Source organism: Protopterus annectens, chromosome 16.part0, assembly GCF_019279795.1.
Source record: "Protopterus annectens isolate FY-2018-M chromosome 16.part0, PAN1.0, whole genome shotgun sequence".
Lineage (NCBI taxonomy): Eukaryota > Metazoa > Chordata > Ceratodontiformes > Protopteridae > Protopterus > Protopterus annectens.
In genome coordinates, this window is record NC_056750.1 from 125,860,819 (window position 1) to 125,882,571 (window position 21,753).

Here is a 21,753-nt window from a genome sequence, read left to right on the forward strand (position 1 = left end):
AATGCATGGCAGTGGTAGCGTCTCACCTGAGACGCCTCGGATTCCAGGTGTTTCCGTATCAGGACGACTGGCTCCTTTCTGCCACCACCCAGCGTCAACTGATTCAGGCCAGGGATTACACACTACAGCTTTGTGTTCATCTCGGAATTTCCGTAAATTTCGAAAAATCTTCATTACAGCCATCACAGCGTATCTCATTCATAGGAGCAGAATTGGATACACATCATTTAATTCTAAAACTTCCTCCAGAAAGGATAGCCTCACTACAAAGCCGCATATCTCTTCCTCTGTCATCCAGAAAATCCCCAGCAAAATTGGTTCTGAAGGTTTTGGGTCTCATGGCAGCTTCTCTCATTGCGATACCATTGGGAAGACTGCACATGAGAGTTCTACAATGGCTACTGTTTGCGCAATGGTCGTTCCAACGGCTACCTCTGACACACGAAATTCTGATTACAAACACATGTAAATCACACCTAGCCTGGTGGCTTCAGACTTGCAACCTTTCCAGCGGAAGACCATTTGTGCTACCCACGCCGACAGCTACGGTGACCACGGACGCTTCCCTGATAGGGTGGGGGGGCATCTTTCAGGGACAGACAGTCCAAGGCTTAATGGACAAATTTAGAGTACAATCTGCACATCAAAGTTCTAGAGTTGAGGGGCGTGTTTCTTGCGCTGCAACACTTTGCTCCCCTTCTTCCTCTAGGGACTATTGCAGTTCAGACAGACAACATGTCCGTAGTCTGGTACATAAACAAACAAGGGGGAACCAAGTCTCATCAGCTATGCAGAGAGGCCATGAGAATCTGGCAATGGGCGGAGTCCACGGGTCGCGTTCTGATCGCAACGCACATCCCGGGTCATCCAACGTCATAGCCGACAGGCTGAGCAGAGCAATCCTGTTGCCCCACGAGTGGTCCCTCAAACAGTCAGTTGCGAAGAAGATTTTTCGCAAGTGGGGCCAGCCTTCCTGCGATCTCTTTGCGTCTCCAATGAACGCCAAATGCAGGAGCTACTTTGCCCTATTACCCCCTCCAGGGGAAGTCCCCAGGGACGCGCTGGTGCACGATTGGCCCCCGGGTCTCCTGTACGCTTTTCCTCCCTTTCCCCTGATTGCAAAGTTTCTGCAGAAAGCCAACAACCTGCAAAGGACGATTATCCTCATTGCCCCATTCTGGCCTCGTCAGATTTGGTTCCCCTTTCTTCTGTCACACTGCATTCGGGGATCCTGGACCCAGAGCCAGATCTACTGACCCACTCGTCAGGGGCTCCCCACCCCTCGCTCTTGTCACTCCATCTAGCAGCTTGGCTGCTCCGCTTCCCTTCTTAGCCAGGTCTGATCTTCTTTCACCTGCAGTTCAGAATATACTAGTGGCTTCTCATAAAGCTTCCACTACAAAGACCTACACTAGTAAATGGAAGCGTTTTGTATTCTGGGCAAATACACAGCATTTGGACCCTGTCATAGCTCCGTTAAACAAGATCTTGGAGTTTTTAACAGAATTGTTCCACCAAGGAGCTTCTCTTGCCACTTTAAGAGTGCAATTGGCTGCCATTTCCAACTTTCATGTGGAAGAATGTGGGGCACCTATTATGGCTCACAGACTTTGTAAGGCCTTTTTAAAAGGATCTTTCCATATTAGACCACCAGTTAGAACTCCTACGTCTCCTTGGAATCTAAACCTTTTATTATCTAAATTGATGTTACCTCCATTTGAGCCAGCCTCCTCTTGTCCATTGAAGTATTTGTCGTGGAAGACCCTCTTCTTGGTAGCCATTACATCCGCTAGGCGAGTGTCTGAGCTTCAGGCTCTTTCCATTAAACACCCTTATCTGATCTTTCACTCTGACAGAGTATCTCTTCGCACTAATCCATCCTTTCTCCCCAAAGTCTGCTCTGTTAATAACATTAATCAATCCATTGAACTACCTACCTTTTTCAAAAATCACTCCAATAAATTGGAGTATATGTTACACAAGTTGGATGTTCATAGACAACTTAGATTTTACTTGGATAGAACAAAGGATCACAGGAAATCTGATCAACTTTTTGTAGCCTTTGCTGACAGCAGGAAAGGTGTAGCAGTTACTAAATGAACCCTTTCCAAATGGCTAACTGATTGCATTATATTCGTTTATGATTCTTCAAAACAAACTTTACCTGTCAAACCCAAAGGACACTCTACAAGATCAGTATCTACATCCCTGGCTCACGCAGCTCGCCTACCATTAGACACTATTTGTGCAGCTGCTACTTGGTCTAAACCACATACATTCATTTCTCATTACAAGGTAGACAAGGTTTCTAGGGACAGGGCAACCTTTGGTTCCACTGTGCTCAAGAACGTTCTCCCGTGAGTTCCTCAGGAACACGGAGCTAGGGACGCTATTCAAGTGTAAGAACAAGCGAGATCGAACACTCTCACATTTAGAAGTTATGTCCTTACCATAACGCTCCATGTGGAGTGTTCATCTCGCTTTGTTCTTACATTCCCACCTCCCACCCTCAGGAAGAACGTACAGTTTGGTGCCTGGTCTGGATTATTTGGCTTCTGCTTTTGCAGTGGTTGTATATATATATATATATATATATATATATATATCTTGTATATATATATATATATGAATAAGTGCATGTACAGTTATGTTGTTTTTTGCATGAATGTGTTTTGTCTTTGACTTCTGGTTTGCTTGCAAACTAGATCTGAGGTAAAGGCAGAGGGGGATTGTGGGAGTTAGGTTGGTCTCGAGCTTCTTCTCGATGCAGAGCTTGCAAGCGGCCAACACGGAGCCGAGGATTGGCTCCGAACCCAGGTGTAAGAACAAAGGCGAGATGAGCACTCCACATGGAACGTTATGGTAAGGACATAACTTCTAATTCTAACCTCTTTTGGAAATGTCCAGAGATGATTACCACAAACTTCCTCACAGAATGGATCTGCTCACACAAGAATGGGGTGTTTGCTGCATCCCAACATCCCAACATCAATCATCTTCAGTTGATTGCCTGGATAATAGGGTTTTAATTCCATTTAGGTACCTGTTTACTGAAGACATGCAGCAGGTACTAATGGAGGCAAGAAAGCCTGCTACTACAAAATCATATATTACCAAATGCTATTTTCCCGTTTTTGTAGTGGTGTACTTTACTAGTTACAGGAGAAGTGAGTTGGTCTGTATTTCCTTTTGTATATATTAGTTCTTTTTAGTTGGAGATCTAATTTCCTGTTCTGTGTCTCTCTTGCTCACAACTCCACTAGGTCTGTTTAAGTTAGAGGGCCTAGTGCCCGTTTAATTTAGAGGGCAGAGTTGTTCACCTTGTTCCTGTCATGTTGTTATAGTATGATTATAGTGTTTGCTTGAAACTGTAAATATTTCATGCGTGTGTTACTTGCTTATAGAGATATGTTTTTTAGGCTTTACCTGTTGTTGTAGTAGTGCTCTTTCCTTCCTACAATGTCAAAGGAAACTAGAAAGAAGGAACCCAAGCCTTCAGGGTTTAAGAAGGGTCAGAAATGCTCTCAGAAGATGTCCATCACTGATGGGCATAATATTTGTGTTGATTGTTTGGGGGCTATTCACCTCCAGGAAACTTGCACTTTTTGTTATTCTTTCAGCTCCCATGTATTACAGGAAAGAAAGAACAAACTGATACTCAAGGGGCTCCTGAAACCTTCTTTTGATGAGGCTCTACAGAGCACTTCCTCTAGTAGAACCCTTCCTCAAGAGTGACAAGACTTCAAAACAGCCATCTCCTGCTTCTTCGGCTCAATCAGAGCCACCGCTAAAGTCGGCCAAGACTTCTGATACATCGATCTCCTCGGCTCCACAGCTCTCGGTGCCAAAAGAGATCATTGACTTGGACAAATCTAGTCCTTCAGCTCCAAGGCCTTCGGAGCTGAAAGAGACTGTTTTTCGGAGCCGGTCCACTGGTTTGTTACTGGTCTCCACTACCTTGAGATCTCCCATTTTGGAGAGATCGCGCTCACCAACCCTCTCCTCCAGGTCCTCTAGGAGCTTGTCGGATGATGACATGGACAGGGTGGTGCTCAAACTTTTGAAGTCACCTGTGCTGGCTAAATTGTTTTTGGCTCCGACCCAGTCGGTTCCAGAGCCAGCCAAGACTATGACTGTTATATCCATGACAATGTCTCCTCCGAGCCAAGCTGGATCTTCACAGCCGGAATGCCAGGTACTGCTTGCTGTAGTTTCTTCAGTTTTGAGACCCCATCAGGAGATTTTGGAACCGGTCCCTGCTCCGACACTCTCTGTGCCATCTGGCGTATCTAGGGGCTGAAGTTTTCTGGTCAGCTCCGGGAGGATGCTTGGACCTGGGTTTCTTCAGTTCCGAGTTTACCTCTTGGAGCTTTGGCTTGGCTGAGCTCAGCTCCTACATCAGCCTCAGAGCTGATCTCCTTGGAACTGGGGATTCCCCCTATTTCCTCGAAATTGGAGGTGTACTCGGAGCCGGGGGAGGATCTGCCTTCGAGCTGATAAGGAGTGTGCTGTCCCCATCTGCAGCTCTACACAAGGATGCTGGTATTCTTCCCCCAAAGCACCAGCATCTGTCTCAGCAGCACCCCATCCACAGGACAGCAGAGATCCAGAATTTCAGGGAGCCCCATTGGGTGAGCTCCACTCTCCCGAGACCTCCCCAGGATATCCTTCTGAGGAGGCTCCTCGAAAGAGAACATGCAGGAGGAAGCATATATACTCCCCTGATGAGTCCATCACCTCGATACTGACCTTGAGGAGTCAAAAGGGTCCCCACGGTCGTTCTCTGAAGAGATTGCAGATATCCTGGGGATCCTGAAACAGAGAGGCAGCTGGAAATTCATCAACCCTTCTGATGAGTCGGTGCACCTGAAGGCTTTTGGATCTTAACTTTCAGCCTCCTGGGTGTCACCGCCTTTCGATGAGCTGTTGGAGGTGGTTAGTTGAAAGGCGTGAGAGTCAACAGACACTATGGAACCAGTCCCTCAGAGGCCAAATAAGTTCATGTCAGCACCTGTGGAAAAATTTCTAATGAAAGGCGTTCCTGTAGATGCTATGGTGGTGGCAGCAGACAGCAAGAAGGAACTTTCTGAAACATCCTCATCTGTCCATCCGTCGAATAAGGACTCCCGGATGATGGACAGATATGGGAAGTGTATTTTTTCATCAGCGACCTTTGCTGTTAGATCGCTGAACTATCTTTTGCACTTTACGAGGCTACAAAGAGATCTCCTGAAGGAGTTAGGAGATACTCTCCAAGGTTCATTGGCTGCAGCGGTGTCAGAAAAGGTCACTTCTCAGCTATCTACCTTAAATTCCATCATTAACTCCTCCATGAGACTAATATCCTATGCAGCAGATGGAGCGAGCAGGGCAGCAGGTTCAGGAGTTACCCTAAGGAGGCACTCCTGGATGTGCTTGTGTAACTTTGTGGAGCCCTTCAAGTCTACCTTTACTAATGCCCCTTTTGATGGTTCTCACTTTTTGGACCTAAAGTCAGGGACACACTCACCAGATGTGAGCAGGTAGGGAAAACTCTCTCTGCCGTTGGAGTACGTTTTTACGTTCCTTCAAGACCTTATCCTAAAGGTCAGAAGAGTGGGAAAATGTGGTTCAAAAGATCCCAGGGAGTTTTTCAAGATGCGTGAGGTGAACCCTCCCCAGGGGCAGAGGAGTAGGCAATAATGGTAGATGTCCTAGAGGCAGAGGGGGTCCACAAAACCAGGGTGACAGTGATTCCTTTCACAGCCAGCCCTATCTGCGCTCCTGAAAGGAGGTCCATCTGCTCTACTCTGGAGGCACTCGGGGGGTGGGGGGCGTTTATCTTTGCACCCAGAAGCCTGGCGAGATATCACACGAGACAAGTGGGTACAAGGTATAATATCTAGAGGCTATTCCATCTCTTTTTGCCATCCTGCCCCACAGATCAGAACAATCCTAGATGTTCCACCCAGTCAAAGTGAACAAGCAACTGTAGAAATTCAAAAGTTGCTAGACAAAAGAGTCATCCAAGAAGTCCCCTCAGACCAAATAGGATTCGGAACTTACTCAAGATTCTTTTTAGCACCAAAAAGAACAGGGGACTTGGAGACCCATTTTGGATCTCAGCAAATGAAACGAATCAGTGAAGAAGTCCACGTTCTGAAGGGTGGGAGGGTGGCTTAATGGCTAAGGTGCTTGCCTTACAAACACAAGGTGCAGGGTTTGAGTCTTACAAGGGCAAATTGGCTAGGCTTAAAATGGCTCACAAGGGCAGTTAGCTTAGTACTAAACTATGAACCTGAATGGTGACACTGCAGTCGATTCTTCCCTTTTTAGGGAAAGACAATTGGATGTGCTCAGTAGACCTCCATGATCTGTACTACCACATAAAAATGGACAGGGCATCAAGGAGTCACTTAGGCCTCTGGCTGGGAGCCAGTCATTACCAGTTTCAAGCTCTGCCCTTTGGTCTCACTACAGCCCCAGTGTTCACCAAGTGCATGGCAGTAGTCACAGCTCACTTGAGATGACTGGGATTCCAAGTGTTTCCATAACTAGACGATTCCTAACTGCCATCACCAAGCATCTACTTCAACAGGCGAGCGACACCACTCTTCAAACTTGTTCTCTGTTAGGGATTACAGTCAATTTACAAAAATCTGCCTTGTTGCCCTGTCAATATATTACATTCATAGATGCAGATCTCGACACCATCTCCATGATGGCATGACTTCCACTGGACAAGGTTTCTGTTCAGACAACAAATAACCAACTTTTTACCCAGAAACAAAGCAAAGACAAAGACAATTCTGAAACTCCTAGGGACTATGGCTTCAATGATTACCTTAGTTCCCCTGGCCAGAATGCATATGAGAATTCTTCAATGGCTTCTATTTGCTCAGTGGTTGTTACAAGAACTTCCCATGTCTCACCAAGTCAGGATCACAAACTCATGCAAGAGTGATCTCCTTTGATGGCTTCGGTCAGACCATGTGACCATAAGATAATCCTTTGTGTCACAACTACCTGTAGCTACAGTGACCACGGATGCCTCCCAGGTAGGATGGGAGGGCATTATCTGGGAAGGACTGTCTAAGGCACATGGCAAGAACATGAGGCCCATCTGTACATCAGTGTTCCAGAGATGAGAGCAGTGCTTCTAGCATTGCAGGCACTCTTCACTAGGAATGATTGCTATCCAGTCAGACAACATGTCAGTAGTCTGGTACATAAACAAACAACAAGGAGCCAGATCATACCCCCTTTGTCGAGAGGTGCTGAGAGTATGGCAGTGGGCAATTTCTTCCCAACGTTTTCTGGGAAATCCAACTTGATAGCGGACAAGCTCAGCAGGGTGATTTTGATACCTCATGAGTGGTCTCTGAACCAAAACATAGAGGAGGAGATCTTCCGAAAATGGGGCCAGCCTTGCTGCAATCTCTTTGTCACTCCCATGAATACCAAATGCAGCAGCTACTTTGCCCTAATCCCCCCTCTGGGGGAGACATTGTGAGATGCACTTGTTCACAATTGCCGCTTGGGACTTCTGTACACATTTCCCCCCTTTATCCCTCATACCCAAAGTCATCCAGAAAGCAAAATTCTTTGGGAAGCAGGCTGATTATCATTGTCCCATACTGGCCTCGTCAGATTTGGTTCCCCTTTCTCTGGCCTCACTTACTGAAGAAGCCCTGGGTTCTGGACCCAGTTCCAGACCTTCTGACTCGTATGTCCAGATCTCTTCATCCTGCTCTTCAAACCCTCAAATTGACAGCATGGCTGCTCCATTTCCAAACTTAGTCAGGCTTCAAGACTTCACACCAGCAGTAAAACACATTTTGGTATCCTCTCACAAGGCTTCCACCAGAAAATTATATTTTAGTAAATGGACACAAGGGAAAAACATTGACCCTTTCTCTGCCCTAATCAGTTCAGTTTTGGAATTTCTTGTGTGGAACTTTTTCAGCAAGGCTCTGCAGCAGCTACAGTTAGAGTCCAACTAGGTGCAATATCTAATTTCCACATTGTTGAATGTACTCCTAACCTGATGTTACACAAATTGTATAAAGCATTTTTAAAAGGCACTTGTTTATTGAGACCTCCCATTAAAGAATCTCTTTCTCCATGGGATTTGAATTTTGTTCCGACTCTCCTAACATTGCCTCCTTTTGAGCCCTCATCATCTTGTGATCTCAAATTCCTTTCTTGGAAAACTGTTCTCCTGGTAGCCATTACATCTGCAAGAAGAGAAGAAGAATCTCGGAATTGCAAGCTCTATCAATCAAACCACCATACCTGATCTTCCATAGAGACAGAGTATTCCTATGTACGAATCCGTCCTTCGTACTAAAAATTTGTTCCCAGACGAATCTACATCAGTCTATTGAGCTCCTAGTGTTTTTTTCCTAATCATAGCAACAAGGCAGAGTACAAACTTCATCAACTGGATGTGCATTGACAGCTTAGATTTTATCTGCATAGAACTGAAGATTTCAGGAAGACAGATCAATTGTGCATTTCCTTTTCTGAAGCAAAAAAGGGCATGCCAGTTTCTAAAATAATGCTTTCAAATTGGCTCTCAAATTGTATTACCTTTATATACTCCTGAAATAACAGGAATTTACCATTCAGAGTTAGAGGCCACTCGACCAGAACATTAGCAACATCCTCTGCTTACTTGGCCAGATTGTTACTAGACAGTATTTGTGCTGCTGCCACGTGGACAACTCCTTATACGCTCATTACTCATTACAAACTAGATTTGGCCTCCAGGGACAGGGCTTGCTTTGGTTCCACTGTGCTCATAGGTGTTCTTCTGTGAGCCACCCACGGAAATGGTGCTAGGGGCGCTGTCCCATCCAGTAGGAATGAAGGCAAAATAGGACAACATAACATAAAGAAGTTATGTACTTACCATGATGTTCCATGTTTATTGCCCATCTCGCCATTCATTCTTACGACCCTCCCACCTTTCCCCAGCCAAGGACCCATAGCGGACGTAGAGATGAGATTTTCCTTCCTTTCTAAGGTGCTCCTTTGTAGTTTTCCTTGTTGTTTCTGTACCTGATGTACCTTTGTAGTTTAGACAGATTATTTATGGTTGGCAGCAAACAAGATCTGGGGGAATTACACCACTGCATGATGAGATACCCTTCTGCCATGAGCCAAGTTAGAGACTTCGAGCTAGTGTATTCGGATGAGTCTGAGCCGAGGATTGGCTCCGAACCCATCCAGTAAGAATGAATGGTGAGATTGACAACAAACATGGAACGTTATGGTAAGTACATAGCTTCTTTTGTTTTTGCATACAGTGGCCCCAGCTTGGGATCTTAATTGTGTGTTAGAGAAGCTAAAACTTGTCCCATTTGAAACAGGTAATTTAGCTCACTTGAGATTCTTAACATGGAAAAATAGTTTTCTGATTGCTCTTACTTCTGCAAGAAGAGTATTTGAGTTGGAAGCTGTTATGGTAAGTCAGCCCTACCTCATTTTCCATAGGGACAGGGTTTCTTTGAGAACTAATCCTTCTTTTTTGCCTCAACTATACATCTTCCTATTTTCTTTCCTGAACCTAAAATGAGAGAGAATGGATACGCTGTACCATGGATGTTCACAGACAACTTAGGGTACTATCTTGACAGAACTAACACTTTCAAATCTTCAGATCAGTTGTTCATTTCTTATGATAGTAAGAAGGAGTAACCTGTGTCAAAATAGACTTTTTCCAAATGGTTGTCTAAGGCTATTACTTTTTGTTATACTCATCATGACAAATCTATTTCAGGCAGGATCAAGGCCCACTCTGCCAGGGCCTTGGCTTCATTTCTGGCTTGACCCTCTGTACATAATTTTACAAAGCACTGTGAGCTTGCGTCCTTCTCTATGTCTAGATTAAGTTTTGCCAAGACCATTCTCCAGGGGCTCCAGGACCCTTCTTCATCCTAGATGTATTTAGATGTGGTAAATCTACCCATATAGCTAAGGCTAATGCAGCAGTGTTCAATATGAAGAACACAGTACATATGTGTAAGATGAAGTTATCATAACAGTAGGCATTTGAATGATCACTTGTACAGTAGCTGCTCACTCCTTCTGTCTATCACCTCGTTGTTTGGTGTTTTTTTTATGCCAAAGTGTGGATTTTTATTTGTTTTTCCTAGCATTGCCCTTTCAGGGCGTAACCTCCTTCTCCCTGCTGGCAGGAAAACTCTGAAGGGCTTGCTGTGCAAACTTGCTTTTCAGTCAACTCATCTCGGGCTGCTTGACAGTTTGATTGTAGGTGCCCTGAAGCTTTGGAAGCTGACAAGCTGTTATATCCTTGGCATGATGTAACCCATATGGGTAAGGCTACTGCAGCAGTGATCATTTGAACATCTACTGTTATATGAAGTTCAGCTTACACAACTGCACTTTGGTAAGCATACTGATTCAGTGGCCATGTCTGTTCAAACATAATTGCCTTATTTAAAAGTATACTTTTTGGGAGCTGTTTTAAATACCCTTATGACACAAATTTTCTTACATTTGTGTACACAGTGCCTGCAAATATAGGCCTAGAGCTTTTTTCAGACCAGTTGAATAAAAGAACTTGGGAGAAGTGTAGACATTAAGACAGAACTCAAGGGGTAGTATCATACTCTCAACCATACAGATTTCTGCAGAATATCCAGATTTACATCTCACATTTTCAGTCCGTCTCATACAATTGTGGTTTTCTGCAAATCACTGGCAAATCATTGAGGTTTAAAGTCAGAAAATAATGATAGGCAGTTGAGTTTCAGACTTAATACCCTTCAAAAAATAAATGCCAATGTATAACCTGTCATTCTATCAACTTTCTAAGTTTGTAAGAGCAGTATTTAAAAAAGTGTCCCGATTTTTGGGCCTTTGTCCAGTGATTGTTTATGGCTTTGTCCAGATTTCTTGTTGTAAGAAGTTGAGAGGTATGGTATGGATAGAATCCTCCTGTTTCCCCAAATGTTAAGGGTTCCAGATACTTCACACTTATACCCCCTCTGTGAAGTATGTGTGTAGGTCCATTTATTATAATTCAGCAGTATGGATGCTCATTTCTTCTAAACATTTTTATTGCATATTATCTTGTGAAATAACTTGAATTCTTGAAATACTTTTTGGATTGTTGTCAGATATGTATTTCTTCTTTTAGGTTTGGAGCACATCTGGTGGTCGACTAAGTGTGTCATTGTCTCATCGTTACCCCATAAATTGTGTGACCTTTCATCCTGCAGGCCAGCTGATTGCCACTGGTGGCTGGGATCGATGTGTAAGGGTTTGGTATTTGCCCAAAAGTGCGTGTGTATCGGTAAGTGTGCAAAAGTAAAAGGCTGTTGTAGAAGGCTTTTATTTTATATTACTACACACCCAATAGTTAGTCGCCTGCCATCTTGACAAGTGACATTAGTGGGTGTGTTTTTACCTCTAAGTCTCCAGCTGTGCACTATGGTTCAATGTGGAAACAGAGCGGCTCATGAGCAGTTGATGTATAACTGATCGGTCATCTGTTACGTAAAATTAGTGTTGGGGTAGAAAAGGAAAAGAGTAAGATACTGCTGGCATTCAGCGAATGCTGCTGAATTCATTCAGCTGTCTCATATATAGTACTTTTTGGTGATAAAGATAAAAAAAATACTTTATAAATAAAATTATATATATGTGTGTGTGTGGATTCACTTCAGAAGCTCGAAATACTGAAATGTCGAATTTCAGTATCTCGAGCCTAAGAAGGCGAATCCACATAATAGCGAAAGTGTAGAAGCGCGAAATTCAAAACCTCAAATACCTGAGGTTTTGAATTTTGCGCTTCTAAAGTTCCGCTGTGGTCATGTATTCAGGTAAGTGTGTGTGTTAAGGGGTTTGGGTAGGGGCTGTGGTGTGTCTGTGTGTTTTGTTGCTGTGATGTGTGTGTGCGAGGAGAATGCAGCTTGTACGGTGGTGTTTTGTGTGTGTTTGTATATAGTGCGACCTCGGAGTGATAATATTTAGAGTGGTGTGGGGGCGCTTGCCCCCCTGCTTTCATGTAGTAGAAAGATTGTGTGTGTGTTGTAGTACCTCGAAATTCGGAACCTCGGGTATTCGAGGGTTTGAATTTCGCGGTTTTCAGTTTTCATTGTTGTGTGGATTCGGCTTCTTAGGCTCAAGATACTGAAATTCGAGATTTCAGTATTTCGAGCTTCTGAAGTGAATCCGTGTGCATGTGTGTGTATATGTATTTATTTCTGTAGTTAAGTAATTGCTATTTGAAAATGTCTGCAAGACAGTCCACAAGGCAGTTACACTGAAAAAGGCAGTGCACATCTTTGTGAGGTACAATTAGGTGATTATCCTAGAATATATGGTAGATGTTCAGGAGGATCATCTTCAGCTCAGGGACATTTTTACTTAGTACTATGAATTCAGGTGATTGCCTTTATCTCATGACAGCCTTCAGCTGGTCTTACTGTCTCACTAATTAGCTACAGATGCTGAAGCTGTCCAGCATCATCTTCCAATTTTTCTTCCTTCATGAAACTGTTAGTAGCCGACTGTTTCTCTCCTCAAATAGTTTATAGATTCCACATTATGTTTCTCCTAGTTATAAAGTTACATTTCTTTTTCATTTTACTCATGTTGACCTTCCTTCTTTGGGGGACACCCCAAGGATGCACTCATCCAAAAATAGTCCCCTAGGTTTCTCTGCACTTTCCCCCATTTCCCTTATTTCCAAATTTCTGGAGAAGCCCAAGATTTGCAAAGCCAAGATAATTCTTATAGCCTCATGTATCTATCTATCTATTGTTAATTTATTTATTTATTTAATTCTTTGTTGACCAGGCTAGTTCCACTAGGCTTTTAGTCCCTGCATGCTTTTGTTTATCCTTTGTTTACTGGGTTAGTCCCACAAGACTTTTAGCCTCATCACTTGGAAATGCCTTTTTCCCTGAAGCCCTTCAAGATCCTGCTGTCTCACCCAACTGGCAAGCCTCACCTGGAGATCTTTAAGCTGTTCATATGATTTCTTCAGTTATGGTGATGGTCATACATTCATCAAACTGGGAGATTCTGTTCCAAGTTCTCACATATGCCCAAAGACAACATAGCGGAAAGAGTTGTTGAAGTAAATAAACTCAGTTTGCAGTGTTGACCACTATACAAGACCTGCACCCATATATAACCGCAGTGCCTACTGTTTTGGAATACCTTTCTTTTCTCATTGATGTAAGTCTCCATTTTTCTTCTATAAAAGTTCACTCAGCAGCTGTTTCTAACTTTCATTAATGCCAGTATTCCACTTCCTCAGTCTCCCTAAAGGTTTGCAAAACATTCCTTGGGGACAGTTTTCTCTTACGTACTCCAATCAAATTCCAGTTCCTCTGTGACATCTTTATTTTCTTCTAGAGAAGCTTTCTCTTCCACCATCTGAACCCACTCCTACAGCAAATTTAAAGTTGATCTTCTATATAACTTTATTTTTATTGGCAGTTACTTTAGCAGAAAGGCTGTCTGAACTTTAGTTATTGTGTTCTGAGAATCTTTCTTTTTATTTTTCACAAAGACAAGAGTGACCATGAGAGCCAACCCATATTTTATGCCAGAAGTGGCCACATAATTGAATGCAGATACTTAGAGAATAATAACAGCAGTACAGAATGTTATATTCATAAAGTGGATGAAAGTATTCTAAGAACTTAGTTAATGCAGGAATGGTGAAAGGAGATTTTGTCAATAAGGATGTCTGCAAGTAGGGGCTACAGGAAATTTGCAACAGGGGGCTAGAATGTACTGGAGAAAACTGGCAAAAGAACCAAAGTATTGGGAGCAAAAAAAAAAAAACTAGAAAGGGAGAAGTAATAAGAAAGTAGTTTAGACTGCAGGTTAAAAGACTGCCTTTTTCTACAAGGGATTGATATCAGAGTATAGGCAAAGGAACTAGATAGGGGAGTCCAAACTGAAAGATCTGCTCTAGTAGAGTTTTACTTGAATCTAGATCTGCTGCTAAAAGGGATAGTATTTAGTATAAAATGTTGCATGATAACTATACAAATCAGTCAGAGGAAGTTAGAAAAGATTGGGAAAGGAGATTGGAAGGGCAATTTATTTATTATTTATGTATTAGCTTGTGCTCACCAGAATAGTCTGATTGGGCACAAGATCCCATTTGAGTGGAGGCCCAAGGAGAAAAGTTGCACATAAAAAACTTGTGTTATGTTTATAAAAGGATACAGAAGGAAATGAGTACACATCTAGTAATAAAAACATTACTAACAATTATCAGTTAATGCTTAGAAGACCAAAAGTGCATGTTATGGAGATGAGTTGGTTGTCTTAACTATTAAACCAAAAGAGAAAATAAATCAGATATAATGAACTTTAAGAGCAACTAAGAAGAGTTGTTGCAATACAAGAATACTGTTTGCACTGTATATATTACAGACATGGCTAAAGGTCTTAAAAATTTAACAGTAGAGGAAGGATTAAGATATCAACAGCAAATAAGTAGAGCTACTACAGTACAGGATATATTATTTACACTGGTTTCTAGGTTCAGGCTTATATACAGAATTCTTAAGTAAGTGCTGCTGTAAGTGGGAGTAAAAGAGATGCTAGGAGTAGTTTGTGAGGTACAAAAGAATGAAGGCAAGTAGATATACAGCTGTTGAGTTATAGAAGAGTAGATGATACAGTACAGTAGAGTGATAGATAATAAATGTGGGGATACTGAGTTGAAAGAAGAGCAAAGCGAAGTAGGTTCGATGAGGTGTTTGAGAGAGAAAGTTTAATGGAGGGGGAAGGGAAAAGGAATGGGAGGGGTGGTTAGAGTGGGTTTATAGGTAAAGAGTGGGTGGCTTGGAGATTTATAAAAAATGGTAGCAGTTGCTAGTTATGGAGCCAGTGTTGAATATATAGTTGGGATCATTGAATTATATTTTGCAGTTTTTTCCAGCTTCTTGGCAGAAAAGATAAGTGTTGTGCTGTCTGCCCTCTAGGTGACTTTAGCCTGTTTACTTGAAGTGTGGAGATTGTTTATGAATATATTGCAAAAAATTTGCCCAGAATAGATTCTTGATGGACATCCAGTGCTACAGTGAGAAAGAGGAGATGTCCATTTGTCATTTCAAGGCCTGTTGTTTGCCAGAAAGATACCTATGAAACAAGGAGAACTGGTGACCCTATTCCTAATGAAGAGATATTTTGCAAAAGTTGTTGGGATATTGAAAGCCTTTGATAAGTTTAATAATACTGCATCTGATGTTGTCAGTCTTCATTTTATCCTTTACAGATGAGTTCAGTTCCACTATTGGAGCCGACTTGGCCGTTACTACAGCTTGCTCCAGCCAGAAACTCTCAAGCTTCACCTCTACCCACAGTCCCTCTCTCTGTTACCTCAGACCTTGTTTGCCACTTTCTAAAATGGTCATGTTTACTGCTCTTGAGCTTAAGTGGGTTTCACGTAAATTTTATCTTTTTCTCAAAGTTTTTTCTATCTCCCGTAAAATTTTCCTTACACTTAGTGTAATCTTTATGGTATCATTGTTGATACATTTTTCCTTTACACTTTTGTGTATTTCCCACTACCATTGTTGATAGTTCCCCTCCCTCTCTCTTGTAGTTTCTATCCCTTTCCCATACACGCTTGTGTACTTCTCTGGCTATCATTGCTGATAGTTTTTTCTCTACTTTTTCCTTTAAAAAAATAATAATAAATCTTCTTTTTCCTCTGCCAGTTTTCTTTATGTATCCTTTGGTGTGATTGTAAGAGTAAGTGGCTGTCTTCTAGCATCTTCTCTTTTTGTTGACATGGCTGAAAACGGTAAGGGTCCCTTTGGTTTTAAAAAAATGACGGAAGTGCGTCCATAAAATACCTTTGTTAGATTTTCATTCTTTCTGCGTATATTGTCTGGGCTCCCTCCATTTACAAGAAAACAGCAGCATTTACCATGCCTTTATCCACCAATCCCTTGTGGAAAGGTGAAATAAACTTATTTTAAAAGCTTTGTTAACTCCAGTTTTTAGCAAAGCATTATCTTCTGTAGACAATGCGAAAACAGACATTTCATCTACTTCATCCTCATCTTCAGTGGACAAGGGAAAGAAAAGAAGTCTCTTGGTTTCAACCTGTCCATCGTTTCTGAAAGCAAAAAAAAAAATGAAACCCTCAGTTCCAAAGGTATCACTGGAACTGCAGCCCTCTGCTCCTGCATATTGGTCCCGAATTCCACTCCAGCACTGAATATTATTTCAAGTCCTTTGATGTCGAAGGCCTCAGTGCAAGAAATCACTACTGCTTCACCTGCCATGACTAAGAACATATTACCTAGAACTACTTATTCACCTTCTATTGACCCTTTCACTGGGGAGATCCCAGAAGTTTTTCTGCAGAGGCCCAAGTCCCCTTCTACTTCTTTGGTCCACTCCACCAAAAGTCTTTCCAAACTTGATTTGGAGAGACTAGTGAATAAAATTCTGTGGGCTGGAGGACTTTCAGGACCCCTTTCGTTTCTGACCCCCTGTTGCCAGTGAATCGTCTTTTACCCTGCTAACTACTCTTCCTCTAACCTTCACTAAGGTCTTAGAGTCATCTGTTCCAGATCTCCTGTTGACGACTGTACTGGTTATGGAGTTATTAGCTTTTTTGGATCTGGTAGCTACCCCGAGCTCTTTGGTTACTTCAGAACCAGAGACCTCGAGGAGTTGTAGCTACTGTGTTGGTTTCAGGGGGCAGATCTCGACTCCAGGTTTTTCAGAGCCATCCCTTTCCTCAGAGCTTCAGCTTGAGTTAGTTTGGCTCTGGCTTATGTCTCAAAGGTCAGTTCTTCAGAGCAGTGAGTGACCCTGTTTCCAAGGCAATCTATCTTGGTTTTGGGCATCCTTCCTTCTTCAGGGGGGCTGGGCTTTGCATAGGGTCCTTTCACATACAGTGACTCAGTCAGAGCCTCCCCCTCAGGACAGGTACCCCCTCTAGTTCAGTCATTCCTCCTGCCTCTCCACTGGGACAGCAGGTGCTGAATCCTCAGGTTTCAGAGGCTCAGGTACTGTAATCTTCTGATATCTCCCCAGATTATCCCTCTGAGGGGGTCCCTCAGAAAAAGAAGTGCAAGAGGAAACACTTGGATTCCACCCAGGAATCAGTCACCAAGTACACAGATTTCGATGAGGGGGAAGTGTCCCCATGGTCACCTCCTGAAGATGTCTCATTTAGAGACATCAAAGAAATTTTAAAACAGAGGGGTGGCTGGAAGTCTGAAAACCCTTCCTGTGAGGAATCTGTGTACCTGCAGGCTTTCAGCACCCACCCAGCTACCTCTTGGGTGAGCCCACCTGCTGATGAACTCATTCAGTTGATTTCACAGCAGGTGTGGAAGACTCCAAATACCATCGAGCCCATACCTAAAAGACCTGATAAAGTACTGTCCACCCCTGAAGATAAATACTTCTGGACTTAGAGGTTATCTGTTGATGATATGGTCGTAGCAGCCGCCTCTAAAAAGGAACTTGCTGAAGAGAATTCCTCTGTCCATCCGCCCAACAGGGAGTCTTGGGCTATGGACAGATTTGGGGAGCAGGTCTAGTCTTCATTAACTTTCACTGTAAGGTCCTTGAATTTTTTTTGGCACATTTTACAAGACTCCAACGGGATCTGATTATGGAATTGTCAGACACCCTGACGGGAGTTGTAGCTGAGGTAGTCCAAGAGAAAGTGGCTTCCCAGTTTGCCAGCCTGGAGTCTGTGTCCAATTAGTTCATGTGGCTGATTGCGCATACAGCTGAAGGGATGTCCAGAGTAGTGGGTACAAGCATAACCATAAGGAGACCTGCCTGAATGCGCCTATGTGACTTTGCGGAACCATTCAAGTCTTCTTTCAGCAGTGCTCTGTTTGACAGAACTTCTTTGTTTGGCCCTAAAGTAAAAGAGACTTTATCCAGATGTGAGAAGGATGGTAAGATCCTTTCTGCTGTGGGCATACGTTTCTCCACTCCACAGAGGTCCTTTTCCAGGAATCAAAGGAGTGGTGGAAAATGTGGTTCAGAAAATCCCAAGACACACGTGCAGGGGATTCCCCTGAGGCAAAGGGGGAACCTAAATGGAAGACACTATCCTCACAGCAGAGGTGGTCTGCAAAATCAAGGCTTCAGGGATTCCTTCCCAGGGAAGTCTTTTCAGCATTCCTGAAGTGAAGCCCTCTGTAGGCAGTTGGAGGATGCTTATCCTTGCACCTAAACACCTGGCTAAATTTAACAACAGATTCCTGGGTGCAATGGATCATTTTCAGAGGCCATAGCATTCCTTTTTCTCTCCTTCCTCCTGTACTCAAGAAAATCCCTGATGTTTCACCCAAACAGAAGGATTCAGCAGTGCAAGAGGTCCAAAAACTGATGGACAAAAGAGTCATCCAAGAATTCCTGCCAGACCAGAAAGGATCCAGAATCTACGCAAGATTCTTTTTAGTGCCAAAAAAAGACAGGGGACTGGAGACCTATTTTGGATCTCAGTGTGTTGAACAAATCTGTTTGGCAGAAAAAGTTACAGATGATCATGGTACAGTTTATTCTTCCCTTCCTGAAGAAAGATGACTGCATATGCTCAATAGACCTTCAGGATGCGTATCATCATATCAAGATGGACAAACACTCCAAAAAGTTCCTCCGCATCCAGCTGTGAGCCCATCATTATGACTGGTTCATCACCGCTTCGACCAAACATCAGTTAATAATAGCCAGAGATGACACTCTCGATATTTGTGTCCATCTGGGGATTATGGTAAATCTCGAAAAAATCACTGTTAATGCCAGTGCAAATTTTAGAATTCACAGGGGGCTGTATTAAGTACTCAAACAACGATATTATCCCTTCATCTGGAAAGACTTCAGAAAATAGTGGTACAAGTTCAAAAGCTTATCTGCAGAAAGAGGGTTCCGGCCCGACTAGTCTTGCAAGCTGTAGGGTCGATGGCAGCTTCAGTAACTCTAGTACCTTTAGCCAGATTGCATATGAGAATTGTGCAATAACTACTAGCTTCCCTTTGGTCTGGCCTCCACAAACCCTTGTCAGACCAAATCCTGATCACCAGTCATTGCAAGATGGATTTTCTTAGGTGAGTACATTCTGAACAAATTCTCCATGGTTGTCCCTTTGTTCTTCCAAAGCCCATGGCCATAGTGACCACGGACACCACCCAGATGGGGTTGGGGGAACATTTTCTGGGCACATGGTCCCCATTAGGGATAAAGTTGCACATCAATGTCCTGGAGCTAAGAGCGGTGCTTTTTGCGTTGCAGGCCTTTGAGACAGCTCTTCCTAGGAGACTATTGCAGTTCAAGCAGACAAATATGTAAGTGGTTTTGTACATCAACAAGCAGGGAGGAACCAAGTCTTATCCCCTTTGTCAAGAAGACCTCAGAGTGTGGCAGTGGCCGATCTCTTCCAGCCACTTTCTAATAGCCACACACATTCCAGGGAGTTCCAGTGTGATTGCAGACAAGCTGAGCAGATGAATCCTTCAGCATCATGAGTGGTCTCTCAATCTAGATGTGGCAACAATGATATTCCATCATTGGGGTCAACCTTGATGCAGCCTGTTTGCTTCCCCCCTAAACAAGGAAGTCATCCAAAGATGCTCTTCTCCACAATTGGTCCCCGGTCTCCTGTATGCCTTTTCCCCAATTCCTCTAATTCCAAAATTTTTACAGAAAGCATTCCGGTCGAAAAGCACAGTAATCCTCATTTCACCCTTTTTGCCTCAATGGACTTGGTTCCCCTTCCTTTGGTCTTATTTGATTCAACAACCTTGGATTCTGGACCCAGTTCCAGAACTTCTGTCCCAACTTGACAGTCTTGTTCACCCAGACATTTTGAACCTCAAGCTAACTATGTAGTTCCCCCAATTCCATTAGTTGACAGGCATCCTAATATTTCCTCTCCAGTACACCATGTTCTCTTCTCGGCTCATAAACCTTCCACTCAAAAACTGTACTACAGTAAATGGAAGTGATTCACCATTTGGGCCCATGAAAAGCAAATTAGTCCTTTTTCTGCTTCCATAGAGCATATTGTAGACTTCTTAGCCTCTCTTTCAATGCTGGAGCTTCCCCTTCCACCATCAGATTACAATTGGCTGCAATCTCTAATTTTCACAGTGGTTTAGAAGAACGTTCTTTAGCCTTTCATAGACTTTGTAAATCATTCCTAAGAGGCACACTTTTGTTAAAACCCCCATTCAAAGATCCCAATCCTCCTTGGGATCTGAACTTAGTACTAGGCCGTAATACCTTTTCCCTTTGAGCCCTTTGCAGAATGTGACCTGAAGTTTTTATCTGGAAGACACTGTTTTTGGTAGCCATTATTTTTGCCAGGAAGATTTCAGAGATCCAGGCCTTATCATCTGAACCACCTTATCTGATTTTCCAAAAAGACAGTCTCTCCTTATGAACAAACCCCTGTTTTCTGTCCAAGGTAGTATCAGAGACTAACATTAATCAGTTAATTAATTTACCGGATTTCTTTCCAAATTATTCCACCAAAGGAGAATAGGCCTTACATTTACCAGATGTTCACAGACAGTTATGTTTCTACCTTCACAGAACAAAAGACATTAGAAAATCAAGTCAACTGTTTGTTTCCTTTTCCACTACAACTTTGGGTAAAGCAGTCAGCAAGATTACTCTCGCTAAATGGTTGAAAGACTGCATTTAATTTATTTATGACTAGAATAAATTAACCTTGCCTAAGCCCGTAAATGCACATTCTGCAAGATCTACAGGCACTTCAACAGTTTTCCTATTTAGAGCTTCAATGGGTGATATATGTGCAGCAGCTACATAGGCTTTTCCCCATACCTTTATTACTCATTGCAAACTGGACTTGATTTCTGAGGGAAGTTCATCCTTTGGCTCGATGGTGCGCAGGAATATCTTTACGTGAGTCTTCCCAAGATTTTAGATAGCTAGGGACTCTGTCCCATCTGTCAAGGATAAAATGAAGACTGACAACATCAGATAAAAAATTATGTATTTACCATAATTTTTCATCTATGTTGTCTATCTTCATTTATCCCTGACTTCGCCTCCCTCCATCCCCTGACTTCAAAATAATTTTTGGTGGTATGGATCATATTTCCTTGAAATATTACGATTTTTCAATTGCAGCAGATATGGCTTCCATCTAGGCTTCCTCTCTAAATGTGTGTATATATATATATATATATATGTGTGTGTGTGTGTATAGGAGGTAGAAGATTATTATCAGAGATAATGTTAAGTAGCTGGGTTTGAATACATTCTTCAAGAAATTTAGAAACGGGTACCAAAATGGCAGTTTGACAATAATCTGTAATATCTATAGAGTTCCTACCTTTGCAGAGCTAATATGTAAGAGTTTTTTTTCCAGATCTCTGGACATAACGTTCCCTGGTTGAGAGGTTGGTTATTATGGTGACATGGTAGGTCATGGCATCATCTGCAAGCTTGATGTATCCTGCTGGTAAATTGCCAGTGGCAAGAGTAGTCGGTTTTAGCTTGAGGAGGAGCCTTTCAATGCTGGAGGTGGGTATGGGCTGGAAATATGGTCATCATCTCCCTGAACCCCCTCCCCCTGCCAGCGTCAAACAAAAAACTTTTCCAAAGTGCTGACTACAACCTCCCGAGAACAGATATAAGCAGCTTCACAGCCACTGCCCCTTCAGTTAGAACTAGCACTAATTTCCAAGCCTGTACCAAAAAACTATATGAGCACCTACATAGCTGCATGGATGCAGTAATACCTGACAGGACTAAATCATC

General features: G+C 42.8%; 1 protein-coding gene across 1 annotated transcript in view; it reads left to right on the plus strand.

Annotated features, from left to right (window-relative positions):
- TEP1 (telomerase associated protein 1) overlaps window positions 1–21,753 on the plus strand; it is a 2,704,809-nt gene that overhangs the window by 1,854,111 nt on the left and 828,945 nt on the right. The window contains exon 35 of the mRNA XM_044058078.1: window positions 11,147–11,302. Within this exon, the coding sequence (XP_043914013.1) occupies window positions 11,147–11,302 (156 nt within the window). The remainder of the gene's footprint in view (window positions 1–11,146; window positions 11,303–21,753) is intronic.